This window comes from Danio rerio, chromosome 25 (genome assembly GCF_052040795.2).
Source record: "Danio rerio strain M-AB ecotype USA chromosome 25, GRCz13ab, whole genome shotgun sequence".
NCBI lineage: Eukaryota > Metazoa > Chordata > Actinopteri > Cypriniformes > Danionidae > Danio > Danio rerio.
In genome coordinates, this window is record NC_141045.1 from 18,623,726 (window position 1) to 18,649,950 (window position 26,225).

General features: G+C 35.9%; 2 protein-coding genes across 3 annotated transcripts; one reads left to right on the top strand and one right to left on the bottom strand.

Annotated features, from left to right (window-relative positions):
* Positions 1-810: 810 nt before the first annotated feature.
* Positions 811-7,644, bottom strand: cyp2x9 (cytochrome P450, family 2, subfamily X, polypeptide 9). Its single transcript, NM_001077453.1, is given in 9 exon segments — positions 811-1,153; positions 1,246-1,387; positions 1,456-1,643; positions 2,952-3,090; positions 3,601-3,774; positions 6,542-6,702; positions 6,788-6,940; positions 7,120-7,282; positions 7,456-7,644. Coding segments are annotated over 9 exon segments (1,476 nt in total). The 5' UTR covers positions 7,618-7,644; the 3' UTR covers positions 811-959.
* A 2,110-nt stretch (positions 7,645-9,754) lies between these two features.
* On the top strand, positions 9,755-23,682 carry e2f4 (E2F transcription factor 4). 2 transcript variants are annotated; one of them, NM_213432.2, is given in 10 exon segments: positions 9,755-10,220; positions 11,165-11,274; positions 13,118-13,279; positions 16,639-16,682; positions 16,818-16,882; positions 18,127-18,451; positions 20,982-21,131; positions 21,292-21,336; positions 21,483-21,527; positions 21,725-23,682. In NM_213432.2, coding segments are annotated over 10 exon segments (1,218 nt in total). In that variant the 5' UTR covers positions 9,755-10,064; the 3' UTR covers positions 21,841-23,682.
* The last annotated feature ends 2,543 nt before the right edge of the window (positions 23,683-26,225 follow it).

The following is a 26,225-nucleotide window of genomic DNA, read 5'->3' on the forward strand; positions in this document are numbered from 1 at the left end:
GCTCAGCAATTAGCACTGTTGGCTCACCATAAAAAAGGTCTCTGGTTTGAGTCCTGGCTCAAGCTGGAGACCTTTCTGTGTGGAGTTTGCATGTTCTCCCCATGTTCGCACGTTAGTCCAAAGACGCAGTACAGGTGAATTGGATAAACCATTGTGAATGAATGTGTTTGCTCATGTCTGTGGGTTGTACGCAGTGTTAGGTTGCAGCAGGAAGGCCATCCGCTGGTAAAACATGTATTTATAGTAACTGGTGGTTCATTCTACTGTGGTGATGCCTTATAAATTGGTGAATAAGCCTAAGCATAGTGTGAAATAAATGCTCAGGAAGGATGAATTAAATGTATCAAAAACAACACTCACTGGCCACTTTATTAAGTTCTTAGCATAATGACACAGCCTACCAGAGTATGTTGCTGACCATGTCCATCCCTTTATGACCACAGTGTACTCATCTTCTGATGGCTACTTCCAGCAGGATAACGCACCATGTCATAAAGCGTGAATCATATCAGACTAGTTTCTTGAACATGAAAATGAGTTCACTGAACTGAAATGGCCTCTACAGTCACCAGATCTCAATTCAATAGAGCACCTTGGGATGTGTTGGAATGGGAGATTTGCATCATGAATGTGCAGTCGACAAATCTGCAGCAACTGCGTGATGCTATCATGTCAATATGGACCAAAATCTCAGAGGAATATTTCCAAATAATCATATTAGAGTTATTTCAGATGGATCATGCAACAATGAAGACTTTATTTTCAGTTTTCTTCAGTTTGTGATAGCACAACAAAACCATACCATGCATGCACACTTATCAGCTAAGCTTTTATTCAAGGTCTGTTTTCATGATACATTAAAATTCTTTTTTATAATGTTTTCGACCAGTCATGATGCATACAGTTTTTTTAAAATACTGACATCAAAGCATTTGTGCAACAGAAATTTAACATACAAATCATATTCTGACAGTCTCTCTGCGTTTGATGTGCATTCTGTAGGACTGGGGCGTGAGGGTGACCCCATAAACAGGGGTATAATCTGGTTTCCCAGCATCATTCGGCCACACAAACTGGAAACGGCGCAACAGAGTGACCATGACAAGGAAAAGCTCCATACGTGCAAGACCCTCACCAAGACACACACGTGGACCTGTTCACCAAAAAAGTTTGTACACAATTAGCAAAATACACTCAAATAACCAAAAACTACACCTGCATCTCTTTCTGATTCTGAATGGTTACCTGCTGAAAAAGGCACAAAGGCTTCAGGCTTCTCAAACTGGCCCTGCTCATTCAGGAAGTTTGCAGGGTTGAACTCATGAGGAAACTTCCACTGACCTTCTTCTTTTAGTGCAGAACCGAGGTTAGGAATCACAAAAGTTCCCTTGAGAAATAAGGGTAAAATTAGGATTTCAAACAAGTTATACTCTTGTTATTGAAAAGTTTCCTCACCTTTGGAATGTTGTAACCCATTAGCTCTGTGTCTTTTGTAGTGCAGTGAAACACACTTAGTGGAACAGTGTTTGCAACGCGCTGAACCTCATGAATCACAGCTTGTGTGTACGGCATATTGTGTCTGTCTTCATATGATGCCTGATCTTTATCCTCCAGAACATCATCAATCTCTTGCTGGCATTTTGCTGTTAAAAAGAAAAATGTTTAATATAATGCTGTTAATTTTAGTTTCTTCTAATTAGTATTTTCTTGGTTTGCCTTTGTACTTTGTTTCTCTGGTTGTGTATTGGTTGGTTGATTACATCCAACTTTGTCTTGATTAGTTACTCAATATTTTGTGTTTATATGCACTGCATTCATATAGTACACTTTTCCAGTAAAACGGGGTTAATGTAATGGTTTTAATGAAATCCCCACTGGTAAAAGCGGTAAAAATCATGCTTCTTGGATTTGTCCAAGGATTCCCTTTGTTACAGTGCACTTGCCAGCAATGTTTTGTTGCATTCTTTTGGTTTTGCTTCAATGAGAATCCAACAGAATGACATAGATGCAAAAATAATACTATAACAATAGCCTAACCTGTTTGAACGAAGGGCATATAAGCAAGATGACATGTAACCAGTGCTTAATTTGTGAATTGCAAGGACCCGGAACAGATCGGGTTAACGAATCCATCATGTTAACCGAGGATGGAGGATGGAGTAGTGTCGCGCACAAAAGTGTGGACCAGGGGTGGGGTGGGGTTATTAGTGTGGTGTTTGGCAGAGAGGTGTTGTGGACGAAAGTGAGTGGGATGGGGGTGTTGCGGACGACAGTGAAATGGGTTGGGGAGTCGCAGAAGAAAGTGAAAGTGAACATTGGACGGGGGAGAAGGAGGGGAATCTGTAAAATGAGGTGTCAGATCAGATTTCAGAGGTGCCGGATACGGATTCGCATATTCCGGCACAAATTAAGCCCTGCATGTAACTAAACCAGACACAGGTGAACATAATCAATGAATCAACGACTAACCATAGAAACAACCTCAAAATGGGAACAATGGAATCAGGAACTTCCATTAATCATTCAATCATTTTCCTTCGGCTTAGTCCCTTATTTATCAGGGATTGCCACACCGGAATGAACAGCATATGTTTTATGCAACCCAGTACTGGGAAACACCCATTTACTCATTCACACACACTACACTACGGCCAATTTAGTTAATTCAATTCGCCTATACTTTATGTCTTTGGACTGTGGGGAAAACAGGCGTAACACAAGGAAACACAACCCATGCAAACACAAGGAAAACATGCAAACTCCACACAGAAATGCCAACTGACCCAGCTGGTACATAAACCAGCAACCTTTTTGCTGTAAGGTGACAGTGCTAAACACTGAGCCACCATGCCACACAAACTTATATTGATACAACCTAAAAGTCCAACAAGCAAGAACCAAACTTGACTCAGCAATGATCAAATTGATTAATATGCAATCAAAACACAGACCTTGAACCTCTGGGTGGGTCATGAGGTAGAGAAAACCTGTGAGGAGGGTGTTGGATGTTGTGTCAGTCCCTGCAAAGTGCAAATCCAGAACGTACAGGATAAGTTGAGCTTCAGAAAAGGAGGAGCCATCATTTCCTCTCTGGTGAAGTTAAAATAACCAAAGGTTAGATTCTCATTCAGTTAATAAAATACTGGGGACACACTGATATTCAAATTCTGACCAATACTGATAAAGCAATAAACAATGGTGATAACTGACTGATAAACAGATAATAATGTTTAATAACCATATTGGGGGTTAAGGAAAAATCTGGGTCACACTTTAATTTGATGGTCCATTTGTTGAATTTAGGTTACAATGCATCTACATGCCAATTATTTCTCATTAGATTATAAGTAGGCTATCAGGTTGGGTTTAGGTTTGGCGTTAGGGTTAGTGTAAGTTGACATGTACTTGCAAAGTTTCTTATAGTCAGTTAAATGTCAGTTGAAGGAGCAGCATCAGCAGATATTAAACAGACAGTCTACTAATACTCAAATAGACCATCAAAATAAAGTGTTACCAAAATCCATAATATCTGTAAAAAGCAACATTGTTCCAATATATAGTGCTTTTACAAAAACAATACAATAACAGATGTCCACTCACCTTATCCAGCTCATCCAAATAGCAGTCAATGAAGTCTCTGGGCTCTCCTGGAACCCATGTTTTTTTGTGCTCCTCGACCAGTTGTGTAGACAATTCCCTGGCTTTGCTGGCATTTGCAAAAGCCTTCCTAAAGGGCAGGGGCAGATATCTAAACATGGGAAATGTATCATATATCTGCAATAAAACAGAGACAGTTTGTTATGAAAGGTCTGAATGTTTCAAAAACAATTGTTGGTTCTCCAGATGCTGCTAAAACAGCTAGTTATCAGCGAATATATTGAAGTCTACAAGACTCCTGAATGTGTCCTGAGGGATCTAGCTTTAAGACCTCAACAGCAGATCTTTCAAGTCTTGTAGGTTGCAAGACTGAGTTGCAATGGATTGAACATAAGAATCAGATCTCAACAATGCTCGGTTGCATTGAGATCCTCGTAATTTGTAGGTCAGGGCAACACCTTCCATTCTTCATCATGTTCTTCAAATCATTTCTGATCAGTGTCTGCACTGCCAGCCTGATCTCATGAGAAAACAAAACTATTTTACATTTTGTCAGTTTAGTGGCTAAAATGTGCAAATTAATACGAGTTCAGTTGTACAAAAATGTACAATTTTAGGCCACCTAATCTTGCCCAATTGCCATTGGGTGATGAGCTAATCATACAAAATTGTACAAGTTAGATTGTATAATTTCATACGAATTAGCCACTAAATCAAAAAGTGATTTTGATTTACGAATTGCCATGAAATTGTGTCTAAAGAGGCCCCTTCCACCAGGGAACCCCACTGTCTTGAGGTGGTGTACATGGTCTGCAAAGCCAGACCCAGGGTTTCCCAGCAGAGCTTTGATCAGAGGATCACATATTAGCATCCTTGTGCCATACCTTCCTTGGGTAACTGCTGTAGACATACACAATGGTCCATTAGACTCATCTGACGAGGCAATCTACTTCCTCTTCTACAAGGTCCGGTCGAAATTAACATAAATATGATTCCGAAATTGTGTGACTTGTGCCATAGCATATCATCTGCTTCATGTTAAATTAAATGGTTTGATGAACATGATGAAGAATTAACCCTTCTGACGTGTTCACATCCTCCCCCTTCCTTTAGTGTTCCTGGTCAAATATGACCGGTCCGTTTTAAATGCTCTTATAGTAGCACAAAAATAATTTTTCTCCACCAAATTTTTATTCAACATTTTTTAGCTGTAAGCAATGTCTCAAAGTAGTGTTTAACATGAATTTACAGAATTAGACATAAAATAACTGCAATGAAAATAAAAATAGGGGCTTAAATATATTGCAAAATGAACAATAGATGACAGAAATCAAAAAACTTTGTTTCATTACTAATAGACAGCTAACTAAATAACTGTCACAGGGTCTGACTAAAGAAGTTGAAAAATGATTCATCAACCAGCAAAGCACAAACAAAATGCTATCCTTTACTGTGTTCTGAGTGATCGAGTATTCAGTCCTTCAAGTGTACTAATATAGGGAATAGTGACTGAGGGTATATATGGTGAGCATGGACACAGAACTAGCACTAGTTATACTTTGGTCATTTTTGAGGGAGATAATAACAGTCTAATATAATAAAATATTTGTTGCTAAGCTAAGCTGAAAGTGCTCCTGCTACACTCAGAGATTGGCTGAATAGAGAAAGAAAGAAAGAAAGAAAGAAAGAAAGAAAGAAAGGGAACAAGATTCCTTTTTTGTGCTCTTTACAGAGAGAGAAATAAATAAATAAACAAAAAGAATAAAATACGGAAATTAATTCGTACAATTGTATTCATACAGTTTTGTACAATTTGCTTTCACAATGATGGCTGGGTTTAGGGGTGGGGTTGGGTGCCACGCCTCCTTATGAATATCGTACATTTTTATACGACTGAACTATGAATTATAAATAAACTATATGAATTAGCCACTGAAGAAACGTAAAAAAGTTGTTTCCTTGTGAGATCAGGCGAGAGAATCAGCACATAAGCACGTAAAAGAGATATGTACCTGCAAAAGACATTGTTCAGAGTGAGTGAGTGAGTGAGTGAGTGAGCGAGCGAGCGAGTGAGTGAGTGAGTTGGGGTAGTGTGTGTGGCGATGTTTTCTGTCTGATGGATGGAAGAATATAGTCTGGATACCCGTTCATTTCTTATGGCGGTCACTTTTGACTGGGAACACCACAGGTGTAACAAGGATGATTAAAACAAATAAAAAAATCAATAAAAGAGGTGATCATCACTTTTATATGTTCAAGTGCATAGTGTGGAGAATATTATAAGGCCTTGAGGCAATCAGATGTAAAACACAATATTTATGAATGATTTAAGTTGTAAATCGGTCAGATTTGACCCGAACACGACAGGAAGGTTAAAGGTATTGCCCTGACCTACAAATTCTGCAGATCTCAATCCAACTAAACCTTGTTGGGATCTGATTAATTTGTTCTATCCATTGCAGCTCAGTCTTGCAACCTACAGGACTTGATTAATCTGTTGTTACTTTCTTGGTGCCAGATCCCTCAAGACACATTCAGGTCTCTTGTAGACTCAATAACATGTTGTTGGGTTGTAGTTTGCCAATTCTTGACCAATATTTGTGAATTTTCACCACTACAGACTGGGAGCAAATTACAAGCCTTGGCATTTTTGACATACTCTGATGCAGTCTCTTGCCTTAACAGTTTGGTCTTTGTTAAAGTTTGGTCTTACTTTGGTTACTCTCCTGCATTGTACGTTTCAATTACAAGAACTGATCATAATTTTCTGAACTTTGAATGAGTGGCTGTCTATAGAGGATCTCTTGGATTTAAGGACTTGATGCTTTGGAACAACATAAAGGTCAGTAATTATTAATCTTTTATAGGGGTGGGGATGGATGCAACACCATTGCATTCTTTGTGTACTTGATTACATTAACTGATGAACTGATAAATGTCTCACCATGGCCCATGGTCCATTAGCAATCTTTGCATTCTCTGTGTAGAGGTGAATGAAAAGCTTGAGAAATTCATCGTCGTAATCATACCGGGATCCAAACAGAACAATGCAGATAATATTTGATGCCGCATTGTGGAACATAGTTTGAGGATCAAAAGCGGTTCCTGCATAGACACAGTTTACATTGACCTTAAAGTAATGTCAGGCTAAAATAAAAACAAAAATATTACAAAATAAACACATTATTACCAACTCTCTTTTCCAATTTATCAATAATGTGTGAAACCTCTCCCAGAATTCTCTCCTCCATGGATTGCTTTCCAAGGCCAAAGTTCCTTAGGGTCATCAGAGCAAAGCGTCTATGTTCTTTCCAACTAGGTCCATAGTCAGACAGAATGACACCTGTGATATTATATAAGTCATTTATGGGTCTGATTAGTACTAAGCTTTAATGTTAGATAAGACTCAAATTGCTCTTTGAGCTCTATGTAAAGAAGACACCTGCAATCTCAAAAGGATATTGATTAACTAGAGCCTGTGTAGAGGTATAAGAGTAAAGGTTCATTTTTAAATAGACTCACCGCCTCCTTTTGTAACACGGTTGACCATGAGGTCCTGCGGGCGTCCTGCAAAGTCCACAGCCTTAGTAACCAGAGCTTCCTTCAAAGCCTCAAAACCATTCAGAACCACCCATGGTTTTGATCCGAAGTACAGACTGTAAATATTTCCATAGCGATTGGCAAGCTAAAAAGTTTAGCATTAAGACATCAGTCAGGCTGAAATGTACAGTAATGATATTATAAAACTGTCAGCTCTTGAAAGCAATGCTAGAATGTTGTGCAGCTATTTTAATGAGTGTGTGTTTTTTTCTCCAGATTTAACTAACAATAGGCTAAATAAAGAATGTCTTACGGTACCCTCTCAAAGTCTTTCAAAGGATTGTTGATATTGAGCTCCAGCAAATTCCCAAATAATGGCAGAGGACGAGGTCCTGGAGGAAAGTTCTTTGGCCTTGGGATCTGGATGAAGAGGAAGAGGAGGACGATGCATATCCACACCAGTATCAAAAAGCCCAGCATGCTGACTGCTGTCCGGCTGTTAACTGTGCTTGGTTTACACACAAACTCAGACACTAAAGCACCGATCCCTCCCACTAAATTGCTGAACACTCAGATGGCGCACCTTGCCTGACAGCTCAAAATAAATATATTAAGTAATAATGACCAATCCTACACAGTTACAGTGTAGTTATGTCATTTGCATGGTCAAGATGAGGGTTTGTACAAATATGTATGTGCCTATACTTATTTTAGATGTTTAAATATCTATCGGTTTATCCATCTGTCAGTCTCAATGTTTCTCTTTCTCTCTCTCTTTGTCCATCCATCAGTGCATCTATTTCTGATCTATGTCAGTCATTCTTTCAGTAAATCTGCTTGTCTGTGGATCCATCCATTCATCCATCCGTCTATCTATCTATATCTGTCAGTCTCATTGTTTCTCTTTCTCTCTCTCTTTGTCCATCCATCAGTCTATCTATCTATCTATCTATCTATCTATCTATCTATCTATCTATCTATCTATCTATCTATCTATCTATCTATCTATCTATCTATCTATCTATCTATCTATCTATCTATCTATCTATCTATCTATCTATCTATCTATCTGTCTTTGCATTCAACTGTCTGTCTGTCTGTCTGTCTGTCTATCCATCTATCTAACTATCTATTTATCTATCTATCTATCTATCTATCTATCTATCTATCTATCTATCTATCTATCTATCTATCTATCTATCTATCTATCTATCTATCTATCTATCTATCTATCTATCTATCTATCTATCTATCTGTCTTTGCATTCAACTGTCTGTCTGTCTGTCTGTCTATCTATCTATCTATCTATCTATCTATCTATCTATCTATCTATCTATCTATCTATCTATCTATCTATCTATCTATCTATCTATCTATCTATCTATCTATCTATCTATCTATCTATCTATCTATCTATCTATCTATCTATCTATCTATCTATCTATCTATCTATCATCTTTGCATTTAACTGTCTGTCTAACTATCTGTCTAACTATCTGTCTAACTATCTATCTATCTATCTATCTATCTATCTATCTATCTATCTATCTATCTATCTATCTATCTATCTATCTATCTATCTATCTATCTATCTATCTATCTATCTATCTATCTATCTATCTATCTATCATCTTTGCATTTAACTGTCTGTCTAACTATCTATCTATCTATCTATCTATCTATCTATCTATCTATCTATCTATCTATCTATCTATCTATCTATCTATCATCTTTGCATCTATCTATCTATCTATCTATCTATCTATCTATCTATCTATCTATCTATCTATCTATCTATCTATCTATCTATCTATCTATCTATCTATCTATCTATCTATCTATCTATCTATCTGTCTTTGCATTCAACTGTCTGTCTGTCTATCTATCTATCTATCTATCTATCTATCTATCTATCTATCTATCTATCTATCTATCTATCTATCTATCTATCTATCTATCTATCTATCTATCTATCTATCATCTTTGCATTTAACTGTCTGTCTAACTATCTATCTATCTATCTATCTATCTATCTATCTATCTATCTATCTATCTATCTATCTATCTATCTATCTATCTATCTATCTATCTATATATCATCTTTGCATTTAACTGTCTGTCTAACTATCTATCTATCTATCTATCTATCTATCTATCTATCTATCTATCTATCTATCTATCTGTCTGTCTGTCTGTCTGTCTGTCTGTCTGTCTGTCTGTCTGTCTGTCTGTCTGTCTGTCTGTCTATCTATCTATCTATCTATCTATCTATCTATCTATCTATCTATCTATCTATCTATCTATCTATCTATCTATCTGTCCGTCCGTCCATTTAGTGATAAAACAATCAGGCAAAATAAAAATTGATGTAAAATGCAACAAAAAACAGCAAATATGTTGTTTTAATTATATTAAGGGTCAATTATTCAAATACGACAACATCTGTGAATGGAAAACTTTGCATTTTTCAATTTAGCACACGACAAAGAGAAAAACCGGTGTCTGTAGCCCCCACATGGTCGCTTCAGTTCAACGTCGCCGCTTTTATCGCCCCCCTCAGGCCGCTTTACGCAATGCAGGAACCCTCCAATTTTTTTATCAGGTCATCCCATGATGCACTGCGCCTTCAACGGCTTCAGTCATTCAAGCAGCTCAGCACTGGTGCTCGTAAGACCTCCTGTTCTGTTAGGCCATCTGGGTTGGGGTGATCCGTGTCCCAAACCGGACCAGACCCCGAACGGCGGTCGCAGCTCTGTCATTTTGTGGACAACTTTCCCGTCCATGGTTCGCAAATCGCCGGTCGTTGACGGGAGTCGAGCGTTTACGCGGCAGGAGCGGTGCTGTCAGCGATATAGCAAGCAAAAAGCGTTATTTATGCAACCATAAACACAACTGCGGGGATTTATTAATACTTCAACATCATCCTGATGGATTTAGAAACCGGAAGAAACGACCTGGGAGCGATGGGAGAGTCGCTGCAGCCGCAGACCCCCAGTCGCCACGAGAAAAGTCTCGGACTGCTCACCACCAAATTTGTGACTCTACTGCAGGAAGCGAAGGACGGAGTGCTGGATCTGAAAGCTGTAAGCACGACATCAGCTCATCACCATCACCTATACATCTGTACAATATCACACACGCGCATGCACCGCGTTTATCTTTTAAAATGTGCATGAATACAGATAAACTGCAGATCTTGTAAAAGTTGCCTAAAAGTTGCTTTGCTAAGGGAGGAGGGGGTCGCGTGCACGCACATCCCCTCACTCAACTCCCACGACAATACACTAGCTCATTTACTAAATTAGACTAGTCAGCTAACAAGTTGCAAATGTAATGTCACTGCAGTCGGCAGTTCTATAATCCGCTCCGGTGTTTGTTGTTGTACGCTGGAGTTTATTTGCGGTGGAAAAGTAGTTTCCATCCGGGCTGAAAACTCAAACAAAAGCCTTCAAAACAAGCACGTGCTCTGAAGTTTTGGGAAATTTAGGCCTATGCAAATGGTGGAGTTGCAAAGCATGCTTTAGAGTTTAAACCTGGTTTTTGTATGTATAAATATATTATAATGCAAATATGTTGTTTTGAAATGTCCTATGTTGTTTGGAGTTTAGATTTGCGCAGGCGCTACTCGAAGTGGACCGCATCTAGTTCGGTTGCTTGTCAAATCTGATTTTTTTATCTCTTAGATTAGTTACGGTACATTTTAAAGAAATTAGCATTTTGTCTATATATTCACTCTCATATTTGTTCCGAACATTAGTTTTTAGTGGGACCACTAAAAGAGATGTTAGGCTGAATGACAGCCTCGGTCACCATTCACTTTCTTTACACTGAGTTAAGATGCACTTCTAGTGAATGGTGACCAGACAAGTCTTTCACAATATGACTAACATTTAAAAAGAATGAACATTTGTAAATGATCAAGTGTTTTTAAGTCAACTGTTGTGTTTAGTATTGCGTATATAAAACATTTTCAATATGCAATAAAAACTTTATATTTAATCATCTGTTCTGTTGGATGTGGTTTTAGGCTGCAGATACTTTGGCTGTAAGGCAGAAACGGCGCATCTATGACATCACCAATGTTTTGGAAGGGATTGGACTCATCGAGAAGAAATCCAAAAACAGCATCCAGTGGAAGTAAGATGCAGAAGCTTTCATGTGGACATATCGTCACCTTAGAATTATAAGGTTCTATCTGCCATTTTTGTCAAAATTAAGTTATTGACATATTCTTATTAAATGACAACTTATTTACATTATGGGATATTTTTGTTGTTGTTTACGTTTTAATACTTTTAATAAAAATAAAAACGCGTAGATAGAACCTTATAATTCCAAGGTGACAATATACTGACTCCTATATTTGTTGGTCACTCCTCTATTAGCTTTTTGCATCAATATATTTATATATTTTAGTAGGCTCCTAACAAACATGAGACAATAAAAGTTTTCAAGGTTAACTGTGGTTAATTAGGTTAATTACGTAGTCTGGCATGTTTACTGCTAGAAAATATTATACATTTTTCTCAAAATAAAATATTTTGTGCTCAAGGGTAAAAAAGTTGGGGCCCCATTACATTGTATTGGAATATTAGAAAATATATTTTTGTGATAAATATTGCAATATAAATACAGTTTTACCAGATGGTTTGAATTCTCTACTTGACTTTTTTATAGTCTAATAAGTGTTTAGGTACTGAAATTCGGTAATCACAATGTAAATTACTTGGGATTGCCTTGTTTCTAGTCCACATATCTAAAAACATAGATTTATTTTCACTTTCAGAAATAATAAGTCAAAATTAAGTGAGATTTTCCTTTAAACAAGCTAATTAATCTGCCAGTGTGGTAAGCAAAATAATGATTATTGTGGATACATACATCGATGCTGAAACGATATATTGTGCAGCCCTACTTCCAATTTCAAAGAACCTGAGCTGTCTTTTTTTTCTGTTGTGTAATTTTAATGTTAATTATGCAAAAATATGCTGCTTTTTAAGATTTATTTTGATATGGTCAGTGGTTTTTATTCAAACATGTCTGCTTATTATTGCATAGCTACGGAGATTTTATCATTGTTAAAAAATGTGCTGTTTGGTTTCGCATTCAATTCACAAAAGTGACGTTGTTTTAATAGAAAGTAGAGCTGGATGATATGGCAAAAATGCTGTCACGATATTTAAATTCTACATTAAACGATAACTATATTAAAACAAGTTGTTAATGCTTCCACTTTTAAAAAGAGTATCCTAAAAATGACTGAAGACGGATACTGCAGGCAGGAAAGTGAACTGCTGGTGGGAAAGTGAAACGAGAGTGCTAAACAATACTGGGTGACTCAGCAGGACCTATTTCCAGCCGATAATTTTCGGCGACCAAAACTTCGGTGAATCCAACAAAATTATAGATTTCTGTTGTTGCATATATCCACTGTGTGATTGGCTGATCCTTGGTGATTAGGATAAATGTTGAGTAAAAATCCAGAGCTTATCATCGTTATTGACATGAATTTTATTGTGATTCAATATAATATTGTTTTAGGCCCAGCCCTAATAGAAAGCATATTGAATGCAAATAAAGTGTTTAAAATTTTTTAGCTGTAGCTATAATATTTGTGAAATAAATATATAAACCAATGATTTAAACTTTAAAGCTAATTCAAACTTTCAGACGAGACTTTGTCAAGCCACCATGAAGTTTATCTACGAACTTGTCTATTTTACTGTATTTTTGATCTGATAAATGCAGTCTTAAAATCATTTCAAATTTGAATGGCAGCAATGTTTATATTATTATTATTATTATAATTTGAAATATTACATAAAAATTGGCCAGTTAAATGATTAAAGGTTTATTTTAGTAGACCGCCACAAAAGTACTTCTAATTGCTCTTGCTATTTATGTTTTAGAAACACGTCTGCTTCAATGTCAACTAATTCATCTGATCTAAATGTCTGTTTCTATTTTTGTATGTTTGTAGGGGTGTTGGTCCGGGTTGCAACACGCGCGAGATTGCAGACAAGCTGATAGATCTCAAGTTGGAACTGGAGGATCTGGACAGAAGGGAGCATGAACTGGACCAGCAGAGAGTTTGGGTTCAGCAGAGCATCAAGAATGTGACCGACGACTCGCTAAACAGCCCATATCCTTCTAGATGCCTCAATCGTTTTTTTGTTTTCTGAGTGGTGTTCTCACTGTGCCGTGTTTAAAGGAACAGTTCACCTAAAAAAAATAATTAAGTGTTAATTTAATCACGCTTATGGTGTGCCCAAGATGACTGTGACGTTTGATCTCTTCAGTGGAACATTAAAGATTATTTTTAGCTGAAACTATGGTGATTTGTAAAATGCATTTTAACTTTGAGTCAAAAAAAAAAAACATACACAGGCAAAACAATATTAATGTATGTTACTATGGATGAGCAATAGGGATGCAACAGTGAACAAAAGTATCGACCTGTTGTTCTTCTAAGGTTAAGTGTGTCCTGTGATCCGCTGTTCAGAATATGCATTTTTATACTGGTTTGTCAATAGAAACAACTGAAAAAAAGCAATGTTCCACCTTTGTACTCTTCCAATTACCTTTCCCATCCATTGCACGTGCAAAGACCTGTCCAATCACCTCTTAGTATGTAAATGTGTTGTTGACATCACGTTTCCTCACATGTCGGCGTGTGCATGTGGAGTTTCTGTGCGTTTCAGCTTGGCAAGTGAAGGAGATAAAGCACAAATGCGCAGTGTTGCCAACTATTTTCAATGAAAAGTAGATAAAGCCTGCCCTAAAAATAGCTAAATGTTGCCAAATAACGTCACACACTAATTTGCATATCAGTGACATCATCACATAGTATCTGACAAACGTAAGCCTGTCATGTATCTATTCTCTAAGGCACTGTGTATTAGATTGTTAAAACAATACATTCAAATGCACAGTACATAGGTTCTTATTAACAAATTACTTTGCGTGATGACATTGCGTAACCGCATCTCAAAACTACATCTTTATGCAATATGCAAAATTATGAACGTTTTCTCAAATTGACTGGCCATCTCAGCAAAAACATTATTTGAAATATGTCCATTTAGATTTGTATGAAAAATAGAGTTGACTATTTGTAAAAGTATTACAAACACTTTTTGATAATTTAGTTTTATTTTTAAATAAAACACTGATAATGAACAGTTACATTCTTTTAAACAATCACAGCTTGTGTACTTTTTTAACTTGTGAAATTAACACATTTGTGAAAGTGAAGACAATTGTAGCACTATTGAAATTTATTGCTAAATAAATTACCAACAATTTTACATGTTAACAAATATCAGTAAATTAACAGTTGAGCAGCTAGCAGCTGAGTGAAGCCTGCAGCCACTGCTCTTTTGAGTCACTTTTTAAAATTGCTAAAAGTAGCCAAATGATTGTTAAAAATTGCTAAATTTGTTGCTAGGTGCTTATTGAAAAAAAGTTGCTAGGGTAGTATATAAAAAAGTTGCAAAATCTAGCAACAAAATTACTAAGTTGGCAACATTGCAAATGCACAGGTGAGACCAAATCACAGCGCGCTGCTGTCAGCGTTTAATCAGACACTCAATATAAATTCAGACAGACACAAAACCATAACGATTGCCATTTTTTGTTGTTGTTGCAAAGATAGCCTAGATCAGTGGTCACCAACAGGCGGATCGAGGTCTGTGTCCAGACTCAGAAGCATCCTTTTCGGACATGGACATACCACAGGTCTGTTACTTCATACCCACTCCTTCTGGGTGTTCTTCCACACCTGATCACTCCCTCTACTCTGTTTACCCGCTGCCTGCTAAGAACAGTTTTCTTTTCTATGTACCGTTTCCGTTGAAATAAGAGAGAAGAGCCGAACACTCTCCCTTTGCTTAATGCGGAATTCAGACTGCATGATTTTCAAAGTAGTCGTGTCACGGATGTTTTCACACTGCATGACTATCTGGTCTAGCATTTTGCCGCTGCTTTGTTTACACTGCAAGATGGAACGGCGACAGGGGGTTTCACACTGTATGACTTTACGATAGGAAGAATCGCAGACAACTTTGTCCAGACTACATCTCACAATCAAAAACACGCTGTATATCTTTATTTATTAACTACATAACCAGAAAGAAGCCTTTAATGGGGTAGAAAATGTACATATTGGCTGACTTGGGTTTGAAGGTAATTAGCAATTTCTCCTCAACTTTTTTTCTTTTTTGACCTGATTGTGATATTGTTCAGATGACATATCAAACAGACACGGGTGCTCCTGCCAACTTTCCACTAGTTTTTCCTCCATTTCTTGAGTCCAAATAAACTGAAAATGAGTGCTTTTTACTTCTCCCCTATCCTCTCGCTGGCCTGCAGGTACCCACATTAGTGAATGCTGCTCTCTCATTAGCTGTATGTGATCGCTGATGTATTTTCAGTCTAAACTCGTATCACATGGCATGATTTGAATCGCTACGGGCATCGGTGACTCAGCAGCGATTCTCTCAGATTCATTTTGGATAGTTCATGTTGTGTGATTGTCCCTTGCATGAACTAGCACCATTTTGCCTCTGATTTCAGGCATTTGTCGGCAAGTCAAAATCAAGCTAAAGTCGGCATAAGTTTCTTTCACTACGATGGTGCTAAGTGAAACAGCTCTCTGGAATCATAATAAAATCATAAATAACGATGCGCTGTTGCCTCGGTAATGCAAGCATAATGTAAACAGAAGTAATCAATACTTTAAAAGTGCTCAATTATTAAGATGTGTTGACATAATTATTATCTGCATAGTTGGTTGAGACTGTTGAGTAAAAATGTAAAACAGAAAAAGGGGAAATATAAGCTTATTTTCTTAAGCAATTTCCTTACAATTTTCAAAATGCCCTACTTTAATTAATGCGAGAACATGCAAATCCACAGTCGTGTGTGAAGCTGTTGCATTGTCAGGTGTTTGTTAACAAATAAATGTGTTTATTGTTCTTTGAATTGTTCTGTAGGCATGTTTTTCCTGAGCATAGCACAGACTGTACCTTACTGAAATTGTGACTCTAAAACAGTGATGCATACTGGACCGTGAGTAAATTGAGCTGTTGCACCCCTAAAGAGCAAACTGTTACTAAGGCTGTGGATTTAAAGTAAAAGTGGCATGAATAGTGTTATCATTTCAATTCATAAGACCATAGTTTTTTATCAGGTGCCCCGGATATTAATTTCGTTATGCCTGTGTATGTTGCCTGTAACTGCCAAAATGCCAGTAGCTGTTGATTTACATTTTATTAATTACCAAGGACAACATTTTAAGTGAATAATCTTGTTCTACTCAAGGAAATAGTCGCCTGTATCTTAGATGGCCTGAGGGATAGTAAATTTACACAGCTAATGTTTAACTTTTTATATATTCTTTTTCCTTTTAAGCTCTTTCAATACATTAAAATGCCTTTATTAGTGAAGTTTCTTTTTATTTATAGTAGGTTACATTCACTGTATGTCCTTAACTTGACTCACTCTGGCATATGTAACACATCAAGATCTCTGCAATTGCTTCAAAGGTTGGTTTTTCCATTTAGACACTCAAAAAAGCTGCAATGTTTCCTGAACGATAAATATTGCCCCTAATAATGCTTCATATATTAATGTTTTCTAATGAAAGAATGAAGAAAGTCTTCTGTATTTTTTGCCACTAGGTGACACTCTTCTTGCAATTAGAGCTCCTTCAGGAACACAGTTAGAAGTTCCTGTGCCTGAATCGGTAAGTTCTGTGTGTTTTTTATATATATTTCACAGTTCTCATCAGTTCATATTCATCATTGTCTTTATAAATGTCACATTTCTTTTTTTAGTTTAATTGCAGATTAAAGAAATCAGTTAATTATTTTAAACTACACATTTCTTGTTAAAACATGAACAACTCGTGCTGAGAGGATGAGCAATTCACAGATCTAGGAGTATTTATGATGAAAAATATTTATAAACGGGGCTTCAAATTAACTTTTTTGCTTGGAAGCACTGGTGCTCCTAACTTTAAAAATGTAGTCGCACCAGCCAACATTTAGTCGCACCCATCAAGAATTATGTTACTACAAATTTAATATTAACAGGTGTATTGCATATAAAGTCATCCTGAAAAAAAAATTAGGAATTAAGCAGAACACCCCACGCTTAAAATGTGTAGATTCAGTAGCAAAAACTGTTACCTGAAAACTCTGTCACACAGATTTTACAGTGAGTGGCTTTAGTAGTCTTATCCACTCTTCGAAAAGTGTATGTCTAATCAAATGTGCTATTATTTGTACCTTTAGGTGGTTTCTAAAACAAAATCTGTCAGAGTGATTTTCATTCTCTCATCTTCAGCGCTTTACATTTTACATGGTGGAATGCATTGTATCCTAAATCTGTGCATGCAGTAAACATTTTGCAGTGAAAAACAGTTGCACGGCAACAATTTAATGCACTCGCACAAACGCTCCAAAATATATTTTGAGGTCGCAAAGATACAATTTCGGGTGCATATGTGACCAGAATGATCGAAATTTCGAGACCTAATAAAACTGGTATTGAAACAGTTTTTTGTTCTCTGAGGACACACAATGCAGGTGCAGATTTAATGTTGAGTAAAACAATTTCTAAAATATTCTTTGTAAATAGTTTGAAATAATTATATTGAAATTAAACATGGTCATCCATAATGTCCTGCATTTAGATTAAACAAAAATTCATAAGTAGAACTACACAGCACCTCATTTCCATGTTAAAATGTAACTTTCTATGATAATTGTATGAAAACCCACTGAATACTTTTATGAGTGCAAGATGAAATATATTATCCTACCAATAATTACTGTAGTTATGATCTATTGTTTCTTTAACACTTGTGTATATATATATATATATATATATATATATATATATATATATATATATATATATATGACATTTCATTTGCATTTCACATGTTGTTTTAACAACAAGCACGTCACCTTTTTATTTTATTAGCATGTCAATGGACAAAAGAAGTACCAGATTCACCTGAAGAGCTCTGCAGGTCCCATCGAGGTGCTCTTGGTGAATAAAGACCCCTCTAGTTCTTCTCCAGTGGTTCTGCCTGTGCCTCCGCCAGACGACATGCTTCAAAACCTGTCCACTCCCGCTTCAACTACCTCTGCTGCTGCTGCACCCACCAAACCCACAGCTAACAGTACACCATCTCCCGCCTCCACCTGCCAGAGTCCCAGCACAACCACCACCAGCAACACCGCCATCACCACAACCACCGTCCCTCCCAACACAAACTCTGGCCCTCCTGCTGTGGCAGACACAGGTACAATGCAGGATATATTTTGATTAAATACTGTGATGTAATTTGTGTTTCTCTGCATATATATATATATATATATATATATATATATATATATATATATATATATATATATATATATATATATATATATATATATATCTGCAGTGTATTTTATAATACATATAAAACCCACATTTAGAGGGGTTTGACAATGAAACTGAAACACTGGCCAATTTAGTTTTGGAGGTTTCATGAATAAATTTGACCATCCTAGTGGCCAATCTTTATGAATTGCACATTCCACCAGTAAGAGCAGAGTGTGAAGGTTTAATTAAAGTAATAGCACAGTTTTGCTTAAAATATCGCAATGCACACAAGATTGTATCCAACAAACATAAAACCACAGCTGCCCAATTCACTGCAGAATTGCACCTCAACTTTCCTGTTTCCACCAAAACCGTCGGGGGCTCCACAGGGTCATGGCCGAGCTGCTGTAGCCAAACCTTTAGTCACTTGTGCCAATGCCAAACATCGGTTTCAATGGTGCCAGCAATGAAAATTTTGGGCTGTGGTCAATTTGAAACATGTAATGATCTCTTGAGTCCACCTTCACAGTCTTTCCCCAATCTGGGAGAGTTACGGTGTGGAGAAGCCCCAAAGAAGTGTACACCCAGATTATTGCATGCCTGGAGTGAAGCATGTGGTAGATGAGTGATGGTTTTGGGTGCAATATCATGGCATTCCCTTGTCTCAATACTTGTGCTAGATGTGCGCGTCACTGCCAAGGACTACGGAACCATTCTGGAGGACCATGTGCACCCAATATTTCAAACATTGTATCTTGAAGGCTGTGCCATGTACCAGGATGATAATACACTAATACACACAGCAAAAATGGTGACATTAAACATGATAAGAAAGTTGAACAATCCCTATGGCCTGCACAGTCACCAGAACGAAATATTATTGAGTAAGTTTAGGGCGTTTTTGGAGGAGCGAGTCAGGAAACGTTTTCATCCACCAGTATCACATAATGACCTGGCCACTGTATATGCATCATTCCATTTAAAGAACTGGGAGAATAAAGTTGAGAGAACATGCAAATTAAACATCGGTAAAGAAGTGATAATAACCTTTTAAAATTTCATTCACTTTCAGTAATTCAATAAAATTTACATTGTAATGTGAATAATAAATGAGGCAGCATAAAAGAGTGATAGAATGTTTAATTCCTCCCTCCAAAATTAAACTTATAATTAGTAAATATACAAACTCATCATATCAATTGGACAATGATGCTCCACCAACTTGTAACCCCTGTTAAGCCTCTCAATGTTTAATTACTATACGTTCACACTGGAAACGTCGAGAGCGTCAAAGCAGTTACTCATTTTCAATCTGAGTCGGTGGCGATAAGTGACTAGGAGCAGCACGGCATGTCTTCGCCTGTGTGGGCATTGAGGAGAGTTAAAATCAAGTTAATTTTATGGTAATGAGCTATGATGCAGTTTAGCGGCAAGAAATCGGAATGTAGAAGTCCACTGCTGTAGAGGATTCCAGAGGACACAGTAACTGCACTGTGGTTCCAACCACAGTTGTTCCCAAGGGTTCGGTTATTGCGATCGCCGGATTTCCAATTATTTAAAATGTTTTCTCACAGGAACATAGATTTTAAAAAGTTACTGGCGAGTTACTGATGTGCTTAAATGTTTTTTTTTTTTTTCATTTAAAAAAGCGGTAATCTCATGTGACAACACAAAACAGTATTGCTGCTTCAGAATATTTCAGACATATGGACACATATTGGATATTTAAGTGGTGCAAAATCCTCGCCACATGCAACTTGATTTTCCATTGCTAAATTAATTTGATAAAAAGTTTGCAATATTTAGCAAACACACTAGAAAGCATGTTTTAAGCAGGAATGTAACTGATTTGCTGATCTGCGGCAATGGCTCCTTTAAATACAAGTTTAATGTACTGAATTTTGACGCTCGTGCCACCGGAGCTGAAGGCAGACAGCATTGTTGATAGAGTGACCTTTGACTAACTCTTCGTCTTTGGTGTAAACAGTTAAAATGTGAAAAATTTATACTAGACAAAAATTTTATACTGAGAGCACTTTGATATATATTTTTTAAGTCTCTCCAGGAAAGATTAAAATATTTATCATAAATCGAACTGGAAAAACAATTGTTTTAGTGTAAAATTTGTTTTTGTTAGTGTTATATAGCAAAAATATTAATTCTGATCTATAAAAAAATGTTGAAGAATAGTTTTAACTCTTCTAAAGTGTAACGTTGGTATTGTCTAAAATTTTATTAAAAAAAATACAGAATAAAACTAGTTATGCTTGAGTCATGCTCATGTAAGAGTTCCAAAAATGTTATTACAATTTACAATCATGAAACAATCATAATTGTAATGTAATTGTACATTTAATAATAAATTTAATTATGATGTTAAACGATGCATAATTTCTTGAATTTTAACGTTAATATATGTATTCACTATTAATTCTATTCAATTTAATTTGACTCTGGGTTTGCAGACATTTCAAGCACCTCCACCCCAGATACAACAGCCAATCCAACACCTTCAACAGACACCCAGCAGCTGCAGTCATCCGCTTCATTGGACAGCTCTTCACTTCCTGATTCCTCAACGCTTTTTGAACCAATCAAAACCGACCCTTCAGATTGTAAGTACCTGTAAATTCGAAAACAATTCTGTCAAAACAAAAAGTAAACTCTAATCTGAATTGTTATATTTGCTTGATTTTCCTCGTTTCTTTGTCATTTTATATATTTTTAAAATCGATTCTAACTTGGTTTTCTGTTTCACTTTGCTTTTTTCTTCAGTGCTAGACTTCCCCAAAGAACTTTCAGAAATGTTTGACCCTAAAGGTGAGAAGCAGTTTAAAGTTGACTTTCTCTCTTCCTTCTCACGTTTATCATAATCATCTCCTGCTAATGTGCGTGACTGAAACACATAGGTGACGCAAGAAAGAATCACTTTCATATTTCTCACATATTTCCTCCTTCCTCCTCAGAAATAATGAGTACAGATTTGCTGGAGGAGCTGATGTCATCAGAAGGTAAACCCGATCATAAGTCAGGCCTTCTGTACATGCTCTATTACTAAACCAGAAATGAAAAATGCAATGATTGTGTACATGGCAAACAATGTCATGCGAACACTATTGTATTATATCATAACCAATAAAGATAGATGAAAAGCGAGCAACGGTTTCAAGCCTAGCCACAATATCACTCCTCTCTTTTTTTTTCGTAGTTTTCTCTCCGCTCCTCCGTCTTTCCCCTCCTCCGGGTGACCATGACTACATCTATAACCTGGATGAAACGGAGGGCCTTTGTGACCTTTTTGACGTTCCCGTTGCCAACCTTTGACCTCCAAACTCACCGTAATATGAGCATAGTGTACTGAAAAGACTTTCTTTTTTTTTTTTTTGAAAGGAGAAAAAAAGAAAGAGTGGCTCTGTGTCAGATCCATATGTATTATAAGCTGATTCTGTGTGTATATAAAGCTTTTTTATATGTGTATATTTACTCCAACCCCAAAGTGGCTGGCTGCAAATGAACTTTTCCCTGCTAAATTTTGATCTGATGAAGATCAGACGTCCATACGAAGCATCTTTCTTATTCCGGAACTAATGTTTTTATACTGCTTTTGTATAGAAGTTCACGTTCAACACACAAATAAGGCGAAATTCACCAGCAACTGATTAGTGGTTCGATGCAAATACCAGCTAGATGTGTCATTTTTTCTTGTTAAATGGTCTTCCTGTCGTAAAGTAGCACCTTTTTCCTCATTTTATTGTTTTTATTAGTGTGTTTACTGATCTAGACACAACCGGCATACAGATTATTAATGAAAAGTGAGTAATTATTATGCTTTTGAACAAAGCATTGCTCCGGTGCATAGTTTAAAGCAATCAGCCAATAGGAAAATGTAGTTTTCATCATGCAGAAGTGATTGTTAAAGGGATAGTTCACTCAAAAATTACATTTTGCAGTTGATTTACTCACAAAAAGTGATTCTTTGGAAATGTCACAGAAAACATATTCCTGCAGACAAAGCAGAATTAATGCCTATTACTCTTAATAATACATTAAACAACTGGTCTGTGCAAGAAACTGAGTTTTTACAACGTTACTTGCTACGTAAGACTTCAATCTATCATTAAGATCTATGGGTATTAATTTAGTGTTGCCTGTATATAAATGTTTTGACTTTTAAAATGCTGTTAGCATTACATTTTCATTTTATAAATGATTGACAAATTTTTTACTCTATAAAAAAACAAGTAATCTACACCTCAGATAGACAATGAGTGAGTAAATGAACACCAAATGTTCATTTGTTGGTGTACTGTGTCTTTAAATTACACTAATAACTGCAAAGGTTGCAAAAGAGGCTATAATTGAAATCTTTACAGTGGTGCTATACGACAAAAAGTAAACTAATCTTAGCATCAGTAAAAGAGAAGGAATGTACTTTTAAGTGCAGTGGATTAACCATTCCTACTATATTTTTTTGGTGTGTTTGCATATGACTTTAATCTTGTTCAATGCTGCAGAAAGGTCGCACGTAAAGTTCTCTACAAAAATGTTCAATCAGATGCCCTTCGCTATTTTTGTATATGAAAACTCCCGACGTGTTTTCAGTCCATTCTGTCCCCCCTTTATATATATATATATATATACACGTGTATAGATACTTTAGCAAGTAAGTTGAAGTCTTCATAATGTTTGTATATGAGAATAACTGTCTAAAGAAGGATGTGGGTTTGGGGGGGGAGGAAGTAAAGACGACACGATATGACAAGAAATAAAGTATCAAAACGCGCTGTCCAAACTGAATGTCATGATGTGGGTGGTACTAATAGTTGGCCCTGCTGAAAACAGTAATCATTTCCTGTTCCTATCTGTGAAATAATATTTTTGTGCTCGGGCGCTCTAAGTATTTAGCATTTATTTTTGTACTAGATGTCAGACTGCTCTGTTTTTCAGTAGATGGATAGTCTGCGTTTTTTTTTCCCCTTTGTTGCTTAATTCAGCAGTGCACTTTACAACAGTTTTGTCACGGAGGTCATGTTCAGCCCTGTGCATTAAATGGCTTGGCGAATCACTCTTACAGCATCCAGGGAATTTCAGTAATGTCATTATACAGCTAAATACCGGAACTGTTCTTTACTGGAATCCAAATGAAATAAAGGACTTTTTTTGTAATTGGGATGGTCTTTAACTCATTTTTTTGGTGTTGTGAAACGAAAATGTTAACTTTTACTCACTATTTGCTCTCTCAGAAGTTGTACCCTATGGAAGGTAATTCTTGCCAATTTAAAATAAATCAAATAAACATTGGAAATTAAAATGAAAACCAGATTAACACTTTTATTATAAAACACTGTTCGCAAAATATCGGGCAAAATTAAAAATGAAATGAAATGATTTAGTTTTCATTTTCATTGTGACAACACATTGTCCGTCAAATTGATAAATAAAATTAAATTGCCGATTTAACAATTCATTTTTACGTCAAGACTGACAATATTAAAATAAAAAGTCAAAATGCAAACACAATTTTTACGAAGCTTGTTATTAATGTTCACGCTATAATAGTGACACAATTCAAATTTGAATGTATATTTTAGTTTTCCTTTTATTTGATGGTTTTTCAGTTTTCATTTTTGATTTCGTTTTTAACGTCAACCTGTATGCAAAGCCTATGCTAATCAGTGAGAGGTGCTGAAATTTGCAGAAAAAAATGGCGGTCATACACAGTGTAGCTGCAGAATTACACAAGTTTTCAGATATATCCGACAACCACGATTTCATTTTGATTGAAGTTGAAGCAATACTGGATAAACTTCTACACTTTACAGCTCTCACAAACTCTGACATAGAGCCATTAGTTACACGAAATCTCCATGAGGTTGTACAAGCTTTGTAAAAATTGTGTTTGCATTTTATAAAACAAAACATGAAATTAAATACATTTTTACTGTTGACAACACATTGTCCATCAAATCGATAAATAAAATTAAATTGATGATTTAACCATGAATTTTCACTGCATTTTCGTGTTAAGATTGACAATATTAAATTAAAAAGCCAAACAAAAAAATGAAATGCAAGCACAATTTTTGCAAAGCTTGTTATTAACGTTAGCGCTATAATAGTGACACAATTCAAATTAAAACGTAAATTGAAGTTTTTTGTTTATTGACACTTTTCAGTTTTCTTTTTTTTTTTCCTGTATGCAAAGCCTATGCTAATCAGTGGGAGGGGCCTATTCAAGCGACGTCGAGTGCGCGGTTTTGATGGATGGGACTGCTTGAGTTACATAGCTTGTTATTAACGTTAGCGCTATAATAGTGACACAATTCAAATTAAAACGTAAATTTAAGTTTTCCTTTTGTTGACGCTTTTCAGTTTTCATTTCTTTAAACTGTATGCAAAGTCTTTCTTTTACTTTGTAAAAATTGTGTTTGCATTTTATTTTTCAGTTTGGCTTTTCATTTTAATATTGTCAGTCTTGACGTTAAAATGCTGTGAAAAATTAATTGTTATATTTGCAGTTTAATTTTATTTATCGATTTGATGGACAATGTGTTGTCACAGTGACAATTAAAATGAAATAATTTCATTTGCATTTTTGGCAGATATTTTGTGAACGGTGTTTTATAAGGAAATTGGTAATCTGGTTTTCATTTTAATTTCCAATGTTTATTTGATCTTAAATTGGCAGGAATTACCTTCCATAGTTTCCATCCTTTTTTTTTTGTTATTGAAAACTTGATATTTTGAACAATGTTGGTGATAATACATGTGGCAGTAGCTATTATCTTTCATAGTAGTACGGATATTGTATGGAGGTCAATGGGGTCCATCAACACTCTTTGGTTACAAACACTATTAATATAAAAAAATAAAAATAAAAACGTAGTCTGCCTGAAGTGGATCCAAAACTTTGAGTTTCCTTTTTCTGTTAATGTCAATGATTACAGATTTCCAGCATTATTCAAAATATCTTCTTATGGGTTCAACAGAAAGAAATAAAGCCGAGACATGTTTGTGAGGATTCAGTTAAATAATGACAGAATTTTCAGGTTTGAGTGAACTATCCCTTTAATTCCTTAGGAATCTGTCATGCTGCTTCTCGGTATTTGAGTCATATCCTGCATATGGCATTTCTTTTCAGCTTGCATTTGAATAAGGCTGTAGTTAATGTAGTTATTAAAAAACTTGAGTTGCATAGGCCTGTCAACAATCAATATAACAACTAATCGCACAATATATGGACAAGACCTCAATCATTTTTAGTGATGCAATATATATCACCCACACATAAAAAACAATTCTATCACCATTTTAGCCCAGGATATGCATTTTTTTACATTCTTACATTCTGATTACAATTTTTGATTATTAAATTGTTAAAATGACTACATTTAAAGGAAATACTCTTAAGAATTAAATAATAAGTGTTCTTTGAAGAAGTGTACTTGTCATTTCGGCATTATATAACAAGTGACATAAAATGATCCTAAAATGACTATTATAATTTATCGCAATTTAATTTGGTGCAATATTTTGTATGACAAAAAATAGATATCTTGACAGGCCTAGTTTGAACATATTTACTGAAATATTAGTATTCTAAAGGCAGCAATATTGAGTTTTTGTTTTCAATGTCATAATTGTTCATTTGGGTTAATTATTTTATATGCATGTCTAAAATTAAACAAACCAAATAATAGTTGGGTCTT